A 19,304-nucleotide genomic window follows, 5' to 3' on the forward strand; every position below is an offset into this window, starting at 1 on the left:
TCTCTAAGTCAACAGTAAAGAGAAGACTCCATGAAAGTAAATACAAAGGGTTCACATCTAGATGCAAACCATTCATCAATTCCAAAAATAGACAGGCCAGAGTTAAATTTGCTGAAAAACACCTCATGAAGCCAGCTCAGTTCTGGAAAAGTATTCTATGGACAGATGAGACCAAGATCAACCTGTACCAGAATGATGGGAAGAAAAAAGTTTGGAGAAGAAAGGGAACGGCACATGATCCAAGGCACACCACATCCTCTGTAAAACAGGGTGGAGGCAACGTGATGGCATGGGCATGCATGACTTTCAATGGCACTGGGTCACTTGTGTTTATTGATGACATAACAGCAGACAAGAGTAGCCGGATGAATTCTGAAGTGTACCGGGATATACTTTCAGCCCAGATTCAGCCAAATGCCGCAAAGTTGATCGGACGGCGCTTCATAGTACAGATGGACAATGACCCCAAGCATACAGCCAAAGCTACCCAGGAGTTCATGAGTGCAAAAAAGTGGAACATTCTGCAATGGCCAAGTCAATCACCAGATCTTAACCCAATTGAGCATGCATTTCACTTGCTCAAATCCAGACTTAAGACGGAAAGACCCACAAACAAGCAAGACCTGAAGGCTGCGGCTGTAAAGGCCTGGCAAAGCATTAAGAAGGAGGAAACCCAGCGTTTGGTGATATCCATGGGTTCCAGACTTAAGGCAGTGATTGCCTCCAAAGGATTCGCAACAAAATATTGAAAATAAAAATATTTTGTTTGGGTTTGGTTTATTTGTCCAATTACTTTTGACCTCCTAAAATGTGGAGTGTTTGTAAAGAAATGTGTACAATTCCTACAAATTCTATCAGATAATTTTGTTCAAACCTTCAAATTAAACGTTACAATCTGCACTTGAATTCTGTTGTAGAGGTTTCATTTCAAATCCAATGTGGTGGCATGCAGAGCCCAACTCGCGAAAATTGTGTCACTGTCCAAATATTTCTGGACCTAACTGTATGTGTGTGCGTGTGCGGTGCAGAGCTATATGTGTGCGGTGCAGAGCCATATGTGTGCATGTGCGGTGCAGAGCCATATGTGTGCGTGTGCAGTGCAGAGCCATGTGTGCGTGTGCGGTGCAGAGCCTTGTGTGCGTGTGCAGAGCCATGTGTGCGGTGCAGAGCCATGTGTGCGGTGCAGAGCCCGGTGTGCGCGTGTGGTGTGCAGAACCATATGTGCGCGTATGGTGTGCAGAACCATATGTGCGCATGTGGTGTGCAGAGCCATATTTGTGCGTGTGGTATGCAGAGCCATATGTGCGTGTGTGGTGTGCAGAGCCATATGTGCGTGTGGTGCAGAGCCCGATGTGGGGCTGTTATTTGCAATGCTGTAGTGATAACAGGTCAGTGCTGGGCAGAATACTGACAGGGAATGTGTGTGCAGGGGGCGGGCAGGGGTCGGGGCTGGACATTGAGGCCGGGCGGTGCCAGCTCTGACTGAGGTTTTGCACAGGAAGTGGTGAGTTTGCTTGTGCTGAATGTAAACAAAGAGCTGCAGAGAATAAAGGGTGAATTCAAGAGGAACAAAAGTTAGAAAACAAAAAATAACAATGTAGGGGAGTTTTATATGACAATACAGCACAGATTAGCTTACCAAACATTTTTGAGTTTATGTCGGACAACTCCTTTAAGTAACATCATTTGAAAAGTACCAAATTGTGAGGAATGCTGGATTATTGCAGAGCCAAAAAAGTGGGCTCAATGTAGTTTAGTCTGAGGTTATGGAATAATTTTACTTCACTTTATGGTTCTGTAGCTAAAGTTTTCTTTAATATTCTATGATTTATTTCTTATTTCTTGTCAGGGATCATATATTTTCCTTGTGTGGCTGTTCTGTTCAGTTTCTATCACCCATGAATCTGGTAAGTAGAAACATTATCATCTAATTACTTTTCTTTTTTTATGACTTTAAAGAATAACTGTCACCAGATCAAAAGTGGCTGGTTTTTGCTCTTATTTTATTCCTGTCCATCCTGAATATTTGGTGGGTGTTCTTGGTTTTGTTTTGAATACACTATGCTGTTCTTTCTATTTTATGCTAATTTTCATGTTCTTTACCAAGGGGGTTTGACTCACAGGATAATAATTCATATCAGTTCAAAGTTCAAAAATAAAATTAATAATAATAATAATAATAATAATAATAATAATAATAAAATAAAGTTCAACAGTTTGGGGTCACCCAGACAATTTTTAGTTATCAAATGAGTTGCATAATGAATAGAGAGTATCATCCAGACAGTGACGAGGTCAGAAATAATGTTTTTTACTTGTAATAATAATTTTCTCTTCACACTTTGCTTTCGGCACAGAATGCTCCTTTGCATAATTCCAGCTTTGCAGAGCTTTGGCATTCTAGCTGTTAATTTGCGGAGGTAATCTGGGGATATTTCGCCCCATGCTTCCCCCTCCCACAAGTTGGACTGGCTTGATGGGCACTTTTTGCACCATACGGTCAAGCTGCTCCCACAACAGCTCTATAGGGTTGAGATCTGGTGACTGGGCTGGCCACTCCATTACAGATAGATACCAGCTGCCGGCTTCTTCCCTTAATAGTTCATGCATAATTTGGAGATGTGCTTTGGGTCATTGTCCTGTTGTAGGACGAAATTGGCTCCAATCAAGCGCTGTCCACAGGGTATGGCATGGCGTTGCAAAATGGAGTGATAGCCTTCCATATTCAAAATCCCTTTCACATTGTACAAATCTCCCTCTTAACCAGCACCAAAGCAACCCCAGACCATCACATTACCTCCACCATGCTTGACAGATGGCGTCAGGCCCTCTTCCAGCATCTTTTCAGTTCTTCTGCGTCTGGCAAATGTTCTTCTGTGTGATCCAAACACCTCAAACTTTGATTCATCTGTCCATAACACTTTTTTCCAATCTTCCTCTGTCCAATGTCTGTGTTCTGTTGCCCATATTAATCTTTTCCTTTTATTAGCCAGTCTATGATATGGCTTTTTCTTTACCACTCTGCCCTGAAGGCCGGCATCCCGGAGTCGCCTCTTCACTGAGAGACATTGACACTGGCATTTTGCGGGTACTATTTAATGAAGCTGCCAGTTGAGGACCTGTGAGGCGTGGATTTCTCACACTAGAGACTCTAATGTACTTGTCTTGTTGCTCAGTTGTGCAGCGCGGCCTCCCACTTCTCTTTCTACTCTGGTTAGAGCCTGTTTGTGCTCTCCTCTGAAGGGAGTGGTACATACCGTTGTAGGAAATCTTCAGTTTCTTGGCAATTTCTCGCATGGAATATCCTTCATTTCTAAGAACAAGAATAGACTGTCGAGTTTCACATGAAAGTTCTCTTTTTCTGATCATTTTGAGAGTTTAATGGAACCAACAAATGTAATGCTCCAGCTTCTCAACTAGCTCAAAGGAAGGTCAATTTTATAGCTTCTCTAATCAGCAAAACTGTTTTCAGCTGTGCTAACATACTTGCACAAGATTTTTCAATGGATTTCTAAACATCCATTAGCCTTCTAGCACAGTTAGCAAACACAATGTACCATTAGAACACTGCAGTGGTGGTTGTTGGAAATGGGCCTCTATACACCTATATACAGTAGATATTGCATTCAAAACCAGACGTTTGCAGCTAGAATAGTCATTTACACATTAACAATGTATAGAGGGGATTTCTATTTAATTCAACGTTAGCTTCATTGAAAAAAAAATGTGCTTTTCTTTCAAAAATAAGGAAATATCTAAGTGACCCTAAACGTTTGAACTGTAGTGTAGATCCCTTTGTATCTGATAAATTCAAAAGAGAAGTTCTGACAATTTACTGAGAAGTTATTGTTATTTTTTCAGATGTGAAAACTGAAGTTGGTCCGGTGGAGTACGGGAAAAGTGTAAAGCCTGCTTTACATGTTACGATTAAGCATACGATATATGCGATCGTAACCGCCCCCATCGTATGTGCGGCATGTTCAATTTGTTGAACGTGTTGCACAAACGATTATTTCCCGTCACACGTACTTACCCGTCCATACGACCTCGCTGTGGGCGGCGAACATACACTTCCTGGAGTGGGAGGGACGTTCGGCGTCACCGCGACATCACGCGGCAGCCGGCCAATAGAAGCGGAGGGGCGGAGATGAGCGGGATGTAAACATCCTGCCCACCTCCTTCCTTCCGCATTGCCGGCGGGAGCCGCGGGACGCAGGTAAGCTGCTGTTCATCGTTCCCGGGGTGTCACGCACTGCGATGTGTGCTACCCCGGATACGATGAACAACCTGCCGTTCAATTTTTAGGAATTGAACGACGTGCGTACGATTTAACATTAAATCGCAATCACACGTAGCTGTTACATGCTACAATGTACCTTACGATGCCGGATGTGCGTCACTTACGACGTGACCCCGCCGACACATCGTTAGATAAATCGTAGCGTGTAAAGCCCGCTTAACACTAAAGTGTATTTTACCTCCGCCCATTACTACCATCCGGGTGACATGGACAAAGGTAATAGGTGTAGGCGAAACCTCTGTAGCCACATGCACGCCTGACTCCGGAGCTGAAATCAATAAAGATTACGCGGATCGTCTCTGGATGAGCACTTCAGGCCTGAACGAGACGGAAATCACCATTAGGCTGCTTTCACACTACGTCTTTTTAACATGCGTCCTGAACGTTTTTTTGCTGCAAAAGCGGATCCTGCTTTTACAGCAAAAAATGCATGCAAACGCATGTCTTATTTTGCAGGATCCTGTCACTGAATGTTTAGGGGCGGGCATTGGAGTCATGTGATCGGGAGTGAGGGGAACTAAACGTGCCAGACTGGGAGCCGGCATCTGACAGCTGCGAGGCTCGTAACCAAGGTAAACATCGGGTATACTTGCTTGGATACCCTATATTTACTTTGGTTACAAGCGTCTGCAGCTGCTAGGAGCCGGGCTCCCTGCACACGTTACCAACGTAAACATCGGGTAACTAAGATAAGTGGTTACCCGATATTTACCTTGGTTACGAGTGTCCGCAGCTCTCAGGTGGGGGAGAGGGAGGGGGAGAGACAGAGAGAGATGGGGAGAGAGAGGGAGGAGAGAGACTGATCACGCGAGGCTGGTTTCTGGGCATGCTCAGTAGAGCAAGCAGGATCCTGTCTATCAGCATGCCAGCGTTCACATGCGTTTGCGTGCTGTTTAGTCAGGATCCAGCAATTTGCAGAAGTTGGACGCAGCTCAAAAACGCTACAAGTAGCGTTTTTGAAAGATGTTAAAAAACTGCAAGTCGCTGGATCCTCACTATAACGCACGCAAACGCAGGTGAACGCATGTTGACGCGAGCCCATTGCAAATGCATTGAAATGAAAACGCATTTGCACTGGATCCTTTTCTGCGTTAAAAAAACGTTCAGGACGCATGTTAAAAAGACGTAGTGTGAAAGCAGCCTTAATAAAACCGGCATTGAGGATGAAGGCTGCTACAGATGTGCTTTTAATTCCCTCTCCGAAGGGTCAAAAACGACAGAAATGTGTCTTACTATTCCTGATAAGGATTCCACGAGTTTTACCAATTTTTATTATTTTAAGATTATTTTTGTTTGTTCTCAGAAAAAGAAAAGAAAAAACCATGAACACATTTAAGAGGTAGTGTTAAGAAAAATATGGCTGAATTGCAATCAACCTTCATCTCTAGTGATGAGCAAATATATTCAGCACTATTTGTTACTCGCACAAATATTAAGTTATTCGAGATTTTCGTTGGTCATCAAGTATTTTGGTATTTGCCTCGTGAGTCCCCTTTCCGCATGTTTGGACATGTTTGGCGCCTGGTTTTCAGCCACTAAACATGCAGGGATTGCCTGCCAATCACAGCAATGCCGTAGCCATCTTTGTTATAATGTAATAATATTTATTCACGTATATAGCGCTATTAATTCTGCAGCGCTTTACCTACATTGGTAACACTGTCCCCATTGGGGCTCACAATCCAAATTCCCTATCAGTATCTTTTTGGAGTGTGCGAGGAAACCGGAGAACCTGGAGTAAACCCACACAAACATGGGGAGAACATACAAACTCCTTGCAGATGTCGTCCTTGGTGGGATTTGAACCCAGGAGCCCAGCGCTGCAAGACTGCAGTGCTAACCACTGAGCCACCGTGCCACCCTTTGTTACTAGCATTACAGTGATTGAGAAGCGCAATGAAAAAAAAAAAATTACGTGTGGTCCCGCGGCTGTAACAATGCTTCCGGGTCCGCTCATTAACTCTTATAAATATGCACTGATTCCACTGCCCACCTTCTGTGACAATGTCTATGATTGGTTGTAGTCAGACTGCCAGTATGCCAACATCTGTGATTGGTAGACCTCTCTTTAGCTGTCTAGGCCCTCGGCTATAGTCAGCAGTGGGGGACGCAGAGATCTGTGCTAGGACCGATTCTTTTTAATCTCTTTATTAATGACCTTGGGGATGGAATTGATGGTAAAGTGTCAGTCTTTGCTGATGACACCAAACTATGTAGGATATTAAAAACTGACCTTGATAGTACAATATTACAAAAATGTCTGGATAAGATGTCAGAATGGGCAGATACTTGGCAAATGAGATTTAACCCTAGAACGCATACCTGGGGCCTCGCAGGCCTGCTAGGTCATTTGTTTTCTATGGTAGATTGAATTGCTTGCGCGTTCTAGGGTTAATTTTGATAAATGTAAAGTAATGCACCAAGGATGGAGTAATCCTATAGCTGCGTATACATTACATGGAAGTAAACTCAGGACTACAGAACAGGAGAAGGACTTGGGTATTCTCATTACAAATAAGCAGCAGCACTCAATGTCAGGCAGCAGCTGCTAAAGCAAACAAGATTCTAGGGTCTATAAAAAGAGAGATTAGATCCCGTGATCCCAACGTATTGTTACCTCCCTATAAATCACTTGTAAGGCCACATCTGGAATATGGGATCCAGTTTTGGGCTCCACATTTTAAAAAGGACATTCAGAAGTTAGAGTCAGTTCAAAGGCGGCAACTAGACTACTACAAGGAATGGAGGCCGGCCGTATGATGACAGGTTGAAAAAGTTAGATATGTTTAGCTTAGAAAAAAGGCGTCTCAGAGGAGATCTCATTTATATGTATAAATACATGTGGGGTCAATATAAAGGACTGGTACATGACTTATTTCTTCCAAAGACAGTACTAAGGACCAGGGGACATACACTGCGAGTGGAAGAAAAGCGATATTGGCAGCTAAATAGGAAAGGGTTCTTTACTAGAGATGATCGAATACCCTATTATTTGCTTCGACGGATATCCGACGAATACCTCGCAGCTATTCGAGTATTCGCGAATATTCGGCCCCCAATGCAAGTCTATGAGAAGCCAGAATAATTTCATGTTGGACCCGTCGGTGAGCTGTGGTGACTGAGGAAGAGGCTGAAATGGATGGGAAAAGGCAGAAACAGTATAGGCACAGCTTGTAGAAGGGGTGTGCCGCCCCCATGCCTGTATCAGCCGGACTCTGTCAGTCTGAGAGTTGGTGATGTCGGGTATCTGATAGACGCCATGACATCACCAACTGCTGGGCTTGATGTCTTATGACATTACATATCTGGTATCAACCCCATTTATTACCCAGTTTGCCACTGCACCAGGGCACGGGATGAGCTGGGGCGAAGCGCCAGGATTGGTGCATCTAATGGATGCACCACTTCTGGGGCGGCTGCAGCCTGCTATTTTTAGCCTGGGAAGGGCAAATAACTATGGACCTTCCCACCCTGAGAATACCAGACCACAGCTGTCTGCTTTACCTTGGCTGGTGAACCAATTTGGGAGAACCCCATTTTTTTTTTATTTATTTATAAATAATTATAAAAAAGAGCCTGGGGGCCCTCCAGATTGGATCCCCAACCAAGGTAAGGCTGCCAGCTGTGGTGTACAGGCTGCAGCCATTTGCTTTACCCTAGCTGGCTATCAAAATGGGGGGGACCCCACGTCGCTTTATTTTTTTATTATTTATTTTTTTGGCTAAATAAAAGGCTAGGCAGCCTTTAGTGCCACATGAAAGTCACTAAAGAGTGCCAGCTTTGAATATGCAGGGAGGTGGGACATTATATATGTGTTTGACATCGGTCTGCCTGTCTGTCTATCTATCTATCCTTTTTTATCTATCTATCCATCTATCTATCTATCCCTCTAGCTATCTATCTGTCTATCCATCTATCTATCTATCCGATAGATAGATGGATGGATAGATAGATAGAGGGCTAGATAGAGTGCTAGATAGATAGATGGATAGATAGATGATATTACAGCTTTTATTTGTGATGTGTGTTTCCCCCCCAACAGTATGTGTGATGCAGCAGTGACCCTGCGGGAGCTTGGATCTGAATTCTCGCAGGGTCATTGCCGTTCAGTGACGTCACTCTGAGTTGTGCTTTATGGCAGCACTGAAGTTCTCGCAATCGGTAATGTGTTGCCATCACCGATCGTGAGAAATGACCTGGAGTTACCCCTGCAGATTCGTTCACGGAATGAGGCTGCATTGAGCACTCGCTCACAGACGTCGCTGAATCAGTGTGGAATACGCCGGACCTGGGTGTTTGGGGGGGGGGCTTTTTGGTGTTTTATTTCGAATAAAGGATTTTTCGGTGTGTGTTTATTTACTTTACTTTCAGATTAGTGATGGCGTGTCATAGACGCTGCCATTACTAATCTTGGACTTAGTGGCAGCGATGCACTGCTATTAAATCCTTATTACCCTGATAGCCACCGCATCACGGCAATCAGGAAGAGCTGGTAACACGCCGGGACTCTTGCATCTAATGGATGCAACATTTTCGGGGCAGCAGCGGGCTGATATTCTCGGCTGCTGTAACCATGGCCCTCGCCCTCCCAAGCTTGAGAATACCGGCCCGCTGCTGTGTGCTTACCACGGTTGGGTATCATTTGGGGGGGACCGCACGTCGTTGTTTTACATTAATTTATTTATTTTACTACAAAATATAGACCCGCCCACCGGTGGCTGTGATTGGTTGCAGCTGTCACTCAGCGTGTAGGTGTGTCTGACTACAACCAATCATAGGCACAGGCAGGCGGGGGAAGCAGGGAATACGAGATGGAATAATGTGCGGCCGGCATTTTCAAAAGCTGGAGAACCCGCCACAGTGTGACAGCCATGCAGCGCCGCGCCCATGATCGGTGAGTAAGAAAGAGAGAGGGAGAGACTGACTGACCATAATGGCCGCTGGCTTCTATAGCCCATATGACACCGTGCGGCCAAGCCAATCACAGTAACCCCACAACAAAGATGGCTGCGGCGTTACTGTGAGGGAAAGCAACATCAGATGTGTTTATTGGCTGGAAAAAGACGCCAGGAAGTCCAGAGATGAAAATGAAAGTATTGGAGCTAATACCATATTAACCGTCTGATACCGAATACCTCGAACACCCCATTATCCGTCGGATAACGAATAGTGGCAAATCCCTATTCTTTACAGTTAGAGCAGTCAGACTGTGGAATGTCCTGCCACAAGAGGTAGTGTGACGCCCTGGACTAGCCAGGTAGTCACAGGTAGGCCCTTGCACAAACACCCGCCCCCTAAAAAGGTGTCACCAGCCAACCTTAAAAACCCTAGTCACCTCCCTCATGGTTTGATGTTCACACCAGGGGGCGTGCCCAGGTGGTTGGACATGCCCACCGAGGAGTTCACAGGCCCTGAGTCAGGAAAAAACAGTTAGATCAGTTTGAGAGTTGAGTAGTAGAGTTCAAGGAGAGTGGAGTGGAGTTCAAGTGCAGAGGCAGGCCTGTGCCCAGGTCTGCCGCAGTCTGACACCAGGTGTCAGGGTCGGAGCCCAGTCACCTTTGGCTAGGAGGCAGACGGTTGCCTCAGCCTGCAGGAGCCGGGAAGATGGCTCGATGGAACCGTAAGGGACCGGGGCAGGGTAGTGGCCCGCCGGTACCGAACCGGGGAACCGACTGGAAACCTGAGCACAAAGGGGGTACTCAGACCCTGAAACGCGGTCCCGAAACTACCGGACCCCATTAGTTAACTGATTGAGGTCTGGACTTTAGGTCCTTTCCCACCCAAGTCCCAACTGAAGACAACAGCCCACCGAGGGGGATAAAAAGCCACCGCTCGGGCAAAAAGATCCCACGGGCCAGCGTCTGCGGGCAAATGGGCTCTCCCGACACACACAACGCCGGGGAGCAGGCTCCCGTTGCTGAAGCATGGGCTGTCCACAGCTACACAGAAGGTGAAGGAGAAAGGCGGAGACCACCAACCCGAGTGGGGGACCAGACGCAGCCGACTGCGGGCACCGACCACCATCTTCTTGGTTTACCAGAGACTCTTGTGCATCTGTAATAGTGAGTACAACTGTGCTCTCGGGCCATGCATCGCCCTGCACCGCCAAGCACCGACACACCCCACCAACCCGGGTCCCGGGGCCCTCACCCCTACCCATGGAGGGGTTAACACCAAAGCTGCGCAACATCTCCCCCAGGGTGCCCAGTAAACAGCAGCGGTGGTGTCCACATTCACCACGACCCGTGGGTGGCGTCACGAACTTACCCAAAACCGGTAGCGATTAATATTGTTGGATGGTAGAGTGCAATGGGTGCAGGCTTAAACTAAATGGGTGAGGCAGCTGGAAGAAGCTTCAACCTACCAGGTGCATCAAGGGAAGGAGGGACTCCCTCGGAAAGTCACGCCATGGTCATTTTGGTGGCAGCTACAGAAAGAGATGGACTTCCGTCCAGAGCCTTTAAAGAGCCGTGATGCACGGTGGATGGGAGTATGTTCCCCGCACACGATCACACAGGATGGCATGCGTGGCAGGTGGGGTGGATAGAGACAAGAATGCTGAGCAGACATCTGGGAGGGCTGCAACAGCGGCAAGAAATGCCTGACTCATCTGAGGTATTGGAGGGAGTGAATCATTCGGTACTGGCGGCAACTAATGTGGACGTTAAAAAGCCTTTTGCCTTGGCTCCTCCAGGCGGAAGAGGGGAGTGGTTGTGTCAGTTAATATCAAGCAGCGTGGTGAGAGACCCATCCCCCATACTGGAGCCCACCAAAAGACCTGTGGTAGAGGATATGCCTGTCACAGCAGAGCCTACCAAGAAGTCCTTGGCGAAAGTCCCTACCGCCTCGGTGGAACCAGGAAAGCAGCCGGAAGCCAGCCCTGATGTGCGTGAAAAAATGGAAAGTGATCCCGCATGGATAATTAAGGTAATATGGGAGAAGAAGAGGTATGAGCAGGAGGTTCGGTCCCAGCTCGTTCTCCCTGACGGATGTGTGTCGCCAGGGGTTAAGGGGATACTCAGAACCAGGCCAAAGGGTCACTTCTGGAAAGGGGATCACGGTGTCGTGACCCGGTCTGTGATCCCTGGTTCCACAATAAAAAGAAGGGTTATGTTCGTGACGCCACCCGTGGAATATGATCAGAGATGACCACTGCTGCTGCAGAACCTCCGGGGTGATGGATGGCAGCTTGAGATGGGACGGCTCCCCACGGGTAGAGCCTTCTCCCCGGGGCAGTGTGATAGTCTATGGGGGGGGGGGGGAGTGCAGGACATGAGCACAATAAACAAGCAGACTCACAGTTTTGCAGCTTTTTTGTCCTTTACTGATGATGGTATTCAGCAGAGTACTGTCCACGGAATCTATGAAGGGTTCAGGGTTTCTCCCACCCAGCCGGGTCGTTTTGGCTCCCTTTTTCTGCACTGTGCTTGTGTCGCCCTGCTGCTGTATAAACTAGGCAGCCAGCCCTGTTCCTCCCGGGTACTGACCTGACAGGCAACTCGAGTCCTTACTTGTATGTTCCTGAACTCTCCTATGTTGCTGTGTCTGTGGTACAGGTGAAAGATCTGGAATCTTTACTTCTCCAGTGTTAGCTGTGCTGTGTGTAATCTGCTCAGCCTCGGATCTGGCATTCGTTCTGTGCACTCCACTGGGGTGAGTTCAGCAATACTCTGTCCCCAAGGTATGTTCCTCTGCTTAATCTATCTCCTTTCCTCAGACCCTCGGCTTAGGCCTGGAATTGGTCAGCGGATCCTGAGGTGAGCTAGAGCCAGCTTCCAACCTGCAGATCCTTTCTCCTCAGATCTCTGCACTGAACTCAGTCACAAACTGAAACTGAACTGAAAACTGACCCCTTCCTGTCCACACCTGAATATACAGGGAAGAAGCTTGGTCTCCCCCTTCTGGCCTGGAGGTCTTGGTGTTGTGTGTGGGGAGTTAACCCTTTGTGTTGTCACTGTGGTAACCCTGGGGTGCTACAGATGCTCCACAGTGGCTCGTTTTACCTACGGAGGGGTCCGTTATTTGAATCAGAATGTGGGTATTTGTTCCTTATGAAGGAAGGAACCCAACATAATGTGTATCTGAATTCTGGCTCGATGAGTGAGGGCCCAGGGTTGCATACTGGTGACCGAGTCTGGTTCATTAAGGAAAGCGGCCTATAGGGCTGGTATGTGGTGGTGGCCAGTCTGGAGCAGCCTGAGACTGCTGCAGAGCAAAGAGTCGAACAGGCCCCACTTGCTTCTGGATCCTCAGGGGTCCCACAGGTTCCACTTGCGGGACCCCAAGCAGCAATTTCGTGAGCAGCTGTTTGGGTGCGACTATCCAGTTGCGTCCCAGTCCCCAAGGACTAGCCCAGTTGGCCCTCACCCTAAAGGTGGCTCAAGTGGCCCATTCTGCAATTTACGTTCAAGTGAGCAAGCCTAAGTACTGGGGCACTGCTGATTGATAAGTGCCTGCTGCATTTACTCCCCCATTGTTGGAACTGCTGTTATGGTCTGTGCCCTTGAGACTAGCCTCGTCCAAAGGAGGTGGCAGGAGAGGACTTGTGGAAAATGTTTGTGCCCAGGGGGTACAGGTACACGGTACAACCCTTGTAAACTTTGGAGTTAATACTTTCCAGTCAGCGGACCCAGGAAGAGAGACTTATTTCTCGTTAAGGCTATATTGACCAAGAGGACTGAAAAATTGTGTGATATTGTTTAATCTGAGTAATATATATATATATATAGATATATATATATATATATATATATATATATATCTATATATATATATATATTGGTGTTAATAAAAGAAAAAGGTGTGCTTAAGATATCAACGATCATAATAATAGTACCGGGTATAGGTGAATAGAAAATGTATTGATATTATGCATCTCCCAGGGTCAATCAGCAGAGGACGGCCAACATTAAAAGGAGGAGGAGACGTGTAGGAGGTGGTCGAGTTACATCCACTCCTATGGGGTAGTGTTATTGCATTATAAATGTAATGTGTATGAGAGTATATTGTGTGCAGGATGTTCTCATGGGCCCGCTGCTGCGTCATTGATGAAGCAGAGCTAGACAGGTGCGGCAGTCGGTGCCAGCTTGCAACCGCGAATGTTATATGTTTGATGTCAAGTAATGTCTGTGATAATAGGCATATGTTAGAACACTGTAAATATAAAAAATGTTTCATGTATAATGTAAGATGCTGGCCCCTTGTCTGTGTCAGGCGGGAGACGCAGTGTAGAGAGCCAGAAGTACTGTACATAAAGCGTTAGAGAGGGTAGATGTAGATATAGTGTTAATAATACAGGAGGTTTGAGTGTATTGTAACTAGGGACCAAGTGTGCAGGAGTGGGGTGCAGTGGTAGTTGGTGAGTTTGTTATGATAGAGCAGGAACAGGTGCAAATAGTTAAGTGGTAACCAGGGAAATCTGAACAAGAAGTATTGAAAAGACAGGAAGGTTAGTGAGGAGTGAAGCTGCAGATGTCCAAGTGAGCAGCAGGGCCAGAAGTGAGAGCCTGTCCAGGATGGGAGGAATCCTCCCATGTGTCGAGACATCACCCTGCGGACAGGCTGTAGAGCGTCCTGAGATGGGTAGAACATATAGTTACATAGTTACATAGTTACTTAGGTTGAAAAAAGACCTAGGTCCATCTAGTTCAACCTTCCTCCACCAGTTCTACATTTAGTCACTAAGTCATTTATAACCAACAATGTTTTGTGTACTGAGGAAATCATCCAGCCCTTTTTTAAAAGCTGTTATAGTATCTGCCATTACTACCTCTTGTGGTAGTGTATTCCACAGTCTGACTGCTCTAACTGTAAAGAACCCTTTCCTATTTAGCTGTCGGAATCGCTTTTCTTCCACTCGCAGTGAGGGACCCCTGGTCCTTAGTACTGTCTTTGGAAGAAATAAGTCATGTGCCAGTCCTTTATATTGACCACACATGTATTTATACATATAAATGAGATCTCCTCTGAGACGTCTTTTTTCTAAGCTAAACATATCTAACTTTTTCAACCTGTCATCATATGTCAGGCCTTCCATTCCTTGTTATAGTCTAGTTGCCCGCCTTTGAACTGACTCTAACTTCTGAATGTCCTTTTTAAAATGTGGAGCCCAAAACTGGATCCCGTATTCCAGATGTGGCCTTACAAGTGATTTATAGAGGGGTAACAATACGTTGGGATCACGGGATCTAATCTCTCTTTTTATACACCCTAGAATCTTGTTTGCTTTAGCAGCTGCTGCCTGACATTGAGTGCTGCTGCTCAGCTTATTTGTAATGAGAATACCCAAGTCCTTCTCCTGTTCTGTAGTCCCGAGTTTACTTCCATTTAATATATACGCAGCTATAGGATTACTCCGTCCTAGGTGCATTACTTTACATTTATCAACATTAAATCTCATTTGCCAAGTATCTGCCCATTCTGACATCTTATCCAGATCTTTTTGTAATATTGTACTATCCAGGTCAGTTTTTAATATCCTACATAGTTTGGTGTCATCGGCAAAGACTGACACTGTACTATCAATCCCATCCACAAGGTCATTAATAAAGAGATTAAAAAGAATCGGTCCAAGCACAGATCCCTGCGGCACCCCACTGCTGACTATAGCCCATTTAGAGAATGTACCATTTATGACTACTCTTTGTTTCCTATCTTTTAGCCAATTCCTTACCCAGTTGCATATTGTGTCCCCTAGTCCTTGCTTCTGGAGCTTTAGTATAAGGCTATTATGTGGTACAGTATCAAATGCCTTTGCAAAGTCCAAATAAATCACATCAGCTGCATTACCAATATCCAGGTTTGAACTTACCCCCTCATAGAACCCCAACAGGTTGCGGTACATTGAACATTGCGGTATAGAGACCACCGACGGGACCCTGAACTGGTTGGGTGCTAGTAAGTCGTCCGAGGGGCCGAGTGAGATACCGAAGCTGCTAGGAAAGGTTATGGGGAAGAAGCAGGTATTATACTCGGCTGCTGGAAGATAGAAGCCCAGAGCAAGTGCAAGCAAGTTAGAGATCCCCTGGGAGAGCAGCGGCAGTGCATGAAGAAGGGGAGCCAGTGACCTCGGCCAGGATAGGGTCCCATCTTCATAAGGACATTAGGGAGTTCATGGTTCATCCTCAAGTGAGTCGTAGCGGGTGACCTCACTCACCTCCCCCAGTTGTACACTTCACAGGTAGATTTGCATCAATCACATTTAAAATACACAAGCATTTACTCTCCCCAGGATGACACTGGGGTAGTAAAGTCCTTGTGGATCCATGACTTGTTCATTTTGATGAACGTCAGTCTGTCCACATTGTCACTTGACAGACGCGTGCGCTTATCTGTCAGCACACACCCAGCAGCACTGAAGACACGTTCAGAGACAACGCTGGCAGCTGGACAAGACAAGATCTCCAAGGCGTAACTGGAGAGCTCTGGCCATTTTTCTAGATTTGAAGCCCAAAAGGAGCAAGGCTCCATTTGCAAAGTCATGGCATCGATGTTCATTTGGAGATACTCCTGTATCATCCTCTCCAGCCGTTGACTATGTGTCAGACTTGTTGTCTCTGGTGGCCTTGCAAAGGATGGTCTAAAAAAATTATGAAACGATTCAATAAAATTGCTGTTACCAGCACCAGATACGGTGCTGCTGGTACGGGTAGACTGTTGAAGATGACGAGACCGTCCCATGTTTGTCAAGTTACAACTGGGAGAATCACTCCCTGCACCTGCACGGTTGTTTGGTGGAAAAGCCGAGCTAAGATCGAGTAACAGCTTCTGCTGATACTCCTGCATACGTGGGTCCCTTTCTATGGCTGGAATTATGTCGCAAAATTTGGACTTGTTCCGGGGATCTAATAGTGTGGCAATCCAGTAGTCATCATCACTTCTAATTTTGACAATCCGAGGGTCATGTTGTAGGTAGTGCAGCAAGAAGGTGCTCATGTGTCTTGAGCAGCCATGCGGATCAAGTCCACGCTGTGTTTGTGGCATAGAGGTGGTAACCGTTCTTTCTTCCTCTGACATCTCCCCTCAACCTCTTTCAAATGAAATTTGACCAAGGTCTCCCTCATCCGCTGAGTCTTCCATGTCCATAGACAGTTCGTCCTCCATTTCTTCATGTTCTCCTGCACCTTCCTTAACATTTCGCCTGCTACCATGTGCCCTTGTTGATCCCTGTCCCCCATGGTCCCATGCCTGCCACCTTGGTGATGTTGAACGTCTGGACCTTGGTGATGTTGTTGTCCCTTGCGCATATGAATACTCCTGTACTTCCTCCCCTTCCTGTTGTCCCACCCCCTGACTCCGAATAGTGTTTAGCGTGTGCTCCAGCATGTAAATGACTGGAATTGTCATGCTGATAATGGCATTGTCAGCGCTAAACATATTCGTCGCCATGTCGAAACTGTGCAGAAGGGTGCATAGGTCCTTGATCTGAGACCACTCCATCAGGGTGATCTGCCCCACCTCTGCATCTCGTTGGCCCAGGCTATACATCATGGCGTATTGCACCAGTGCTCGGCGGTGCTGCCACAGTCGCTGTAACATGTGGAGAGTCGAATTCCAGCGTGTCGGCACATCGCATTTCAGGCGATGAACTGGCAGGCCGAAAGACTTCTGGAGCGATGCAAGTCGCTCAGCTGTGACGGTTGAACGGCGGAAGTGAGCAGACAGTTTTCGTGCCCTGTTCAGAAGTCCATCTGGGCCGGGATAGTGTGTTAAAAATTGCTGGACAACAAGGTTCAACATGTGAGCCATACAAAGCACGTGTGTCACCTTGCCCAGGCGAAGGGCCGCACCCAGGTTTGCAGCATTGTCGCACACGGCCTTACCAGGCTGCAGGTTGAGTGGAGACAACCATTTACCATTTTATTTCAAGATAAAGACCGCCTGATGCCGTTGCGCTCTGTTGCCAGCATAGTAATGAGGGGTGCGTGATTCCTTCTGCGCAGTTACAACACTGGTGGCCTGACCAGGCAGGCTTGGGGGGGAGGACCCAGACGAGGTTGAGGAGGCAGAAGCAGTGGAGAAACTTGGACAGACAGAGGATTGACGCACAAGTCGTGGGGACGGCAAGACTTGTGCAGCAGACCCTTTACCATCTATCACCAAAGTTACCCAGTGCCCAGTCAGCGACATGTAACGTCCCTGTCCATGCTTACTGGTCCAAGTATCGGTGGTGAAATGCACCCGTTCACACACAGAGTTTCTCAAGGAAGCGGTGATGTTGTGTGCGACATGCTGGCGTAGCGCAGGCACACCTTTCTTAGAGAAGTAGTGGTGACTGGGCATCTGGTACTGGAGCACAGCGACGGACATAAGGTCTCGAAAATCCTGTGTGTCCATCAGGCGGAAAGGCAGCATTTCGGTAGCCAAGAGCTTACAGAGGGATAAAGTCAACCTCTTAGCTTTGTCATGGGTCGCAGGAAATGGCCTTTTATTTGTCCACATCTGAGGGACAGAGATCTGGCTGCTGAGTGGAGATGGTGGGGAGTAGGGTGTCTCTGGAAAAATGCGGTTACAGTGGTGGAAGGTCTGCGTGGAAAACCAGGTGTGACAGCTGTCCCCACAGTCATAGAAGATGAAGTGCATGCGGATGCACTGGAAGGGGCAGGCGGTGGTTGGTCCGCTCCGCTAGGCCGCATTGCAGCACATTGAGCTTCCCACTGGGACATATGATATTTATTCATGTGACGATTCATCGAAGAAGTTGTCAAACTGTTGAGGTTTTAGCCTCTACTTAAAGATTCCCGACAAATTTTACAGATCACATGATTTGGGCGATCCTTTGCAAGGTCAAAAAAGGACCAGGCTAGGCAAGGCTTAGAGGACATGCGACCTGCTGAGCCACCCCGACTAGTGCTCAGAGGCAGAGTGGTGGCTGAGGATGCAGTTGTAGACGTGCTACCAGTACTCCTTCAGACCTAGCCTCTTCCTGCCCTGACCGAATATTTAAGTTGTCATCCCAATCTGGTATCTGCGTCTCATCGTCATCAATATGTTCCTCATTGTCTCTACCAACAGGTGTTACAGTTTGTGAATAAGGGTCAACATTATGCTCAGAAACTTGGTCATCACGGCCTGAATCTGAGTCACAAAGATTCTGGGCATCACTGCAGACCATTTCTTGGTCTGTACTCACTGTAGATTGGGAGCATACCTCTGATTCCCAGGCTATAGTGTGACTGAACAGCTCGGCAGACTCAGCCATCTCTGTTCTGCCATACTGTGCAGGGCGGATGGAGACTTGAGAGCTGGGAGAAAGCAAGTGTGATTGGGATGACAACTCAAAAGGTCTGTTTTTTTTGGATGCAGTAGTTGAGGTGGCGGAGAGGGCACTTGTTGGAGCACTTGAGATCCATTCAAGCATGTGCTTTTTTTGTGCATCATCTACCTTTGTTACAGTTGTTCTGGTCCGTAAAAAAGGGAGCACATCGGTTTGTCCACGGAAAGTAGTAGACATCTTACTTTTGCTGGAAGATGGTCTATCTTCAGCAGATGTTAATGTAGCTTTGCCACCTTCCCCACGGACACAAACTTTTTTTCCTTTTCCAACACGCCTGTTCCCCTTTCCACCAGCATCTGTCATTTTGCCACTCATTTTAATAGCGACAAGATTGTCCACTTAAAATGTGGTAGTAAAAATTGAGAGGTGGTGTAGATTGCAGCGGTGGTCTACCTTTATTGACAGCTGAAGAAATAACAGACTATCCCTGAAAATGCAACTATGGCCCTACAACTGGCAGCACTGTTTGCTATAAAAATACAGTTAGGTCCAGAAATATTTGGACAGTGACACAAGTTTTGTTATTTTAGCTGTTTACAAAAACATGTTCAGAAATACAATTATATATATAATATGGGCTGAAAGTGCACACTCCCAGCTGCAATATGAGAGTTTTCACATCCAAATCGGAGAAAGGGTTTAGGAATCATAGCTCTGTAATGCATAGCCTCCTCTTTTTCAAGGGACCAAAAGTAATTGGACAAGGGACTCTAAGGGCTGCAATTAACT

General features: G+C 46.7%; 1 protein-coding gene across 1 annotated transcript in view; it reads left to right on the top strand.

The window, feature by feature from the left end:
- Nucleotides 1–19,304, top strand: part of LOC142285535 (uncharacterized) — a 72,186-nt gene that overhangs the window by 11,445 nt on the left and 41,437 nt on the right. The window contains exon 3 of the mRNA XM_075333278.1: nucleotides 1,850–1,907. Within this exon, the coding sequence (XP_075189393.1) occupies nucleotides 1,850–1,907 (58 nt within the window). The remainder of the gene's footprint in view (nucleotides 1–1,849; nucleotides 1,908–19,304) is intronic.

This window comes from Anomaloglossus baeobatrachus, chromosome 2 (genome assembly GCF_048569485.1).
Source record: "Anomaloglossus baeobatrachus isolate aAnoBae1 chromosome 2, aAnoBae1.hap1, whole genome shotgun sequence".
Classification (NCBI taxonomy): domain Eukaryota; kingdom Metazoa; phylum Chordata; class Amphibia; order Anura; family Aromobatidae; genus Anomaloglossus; species Anomaloglossus baeobatrachus.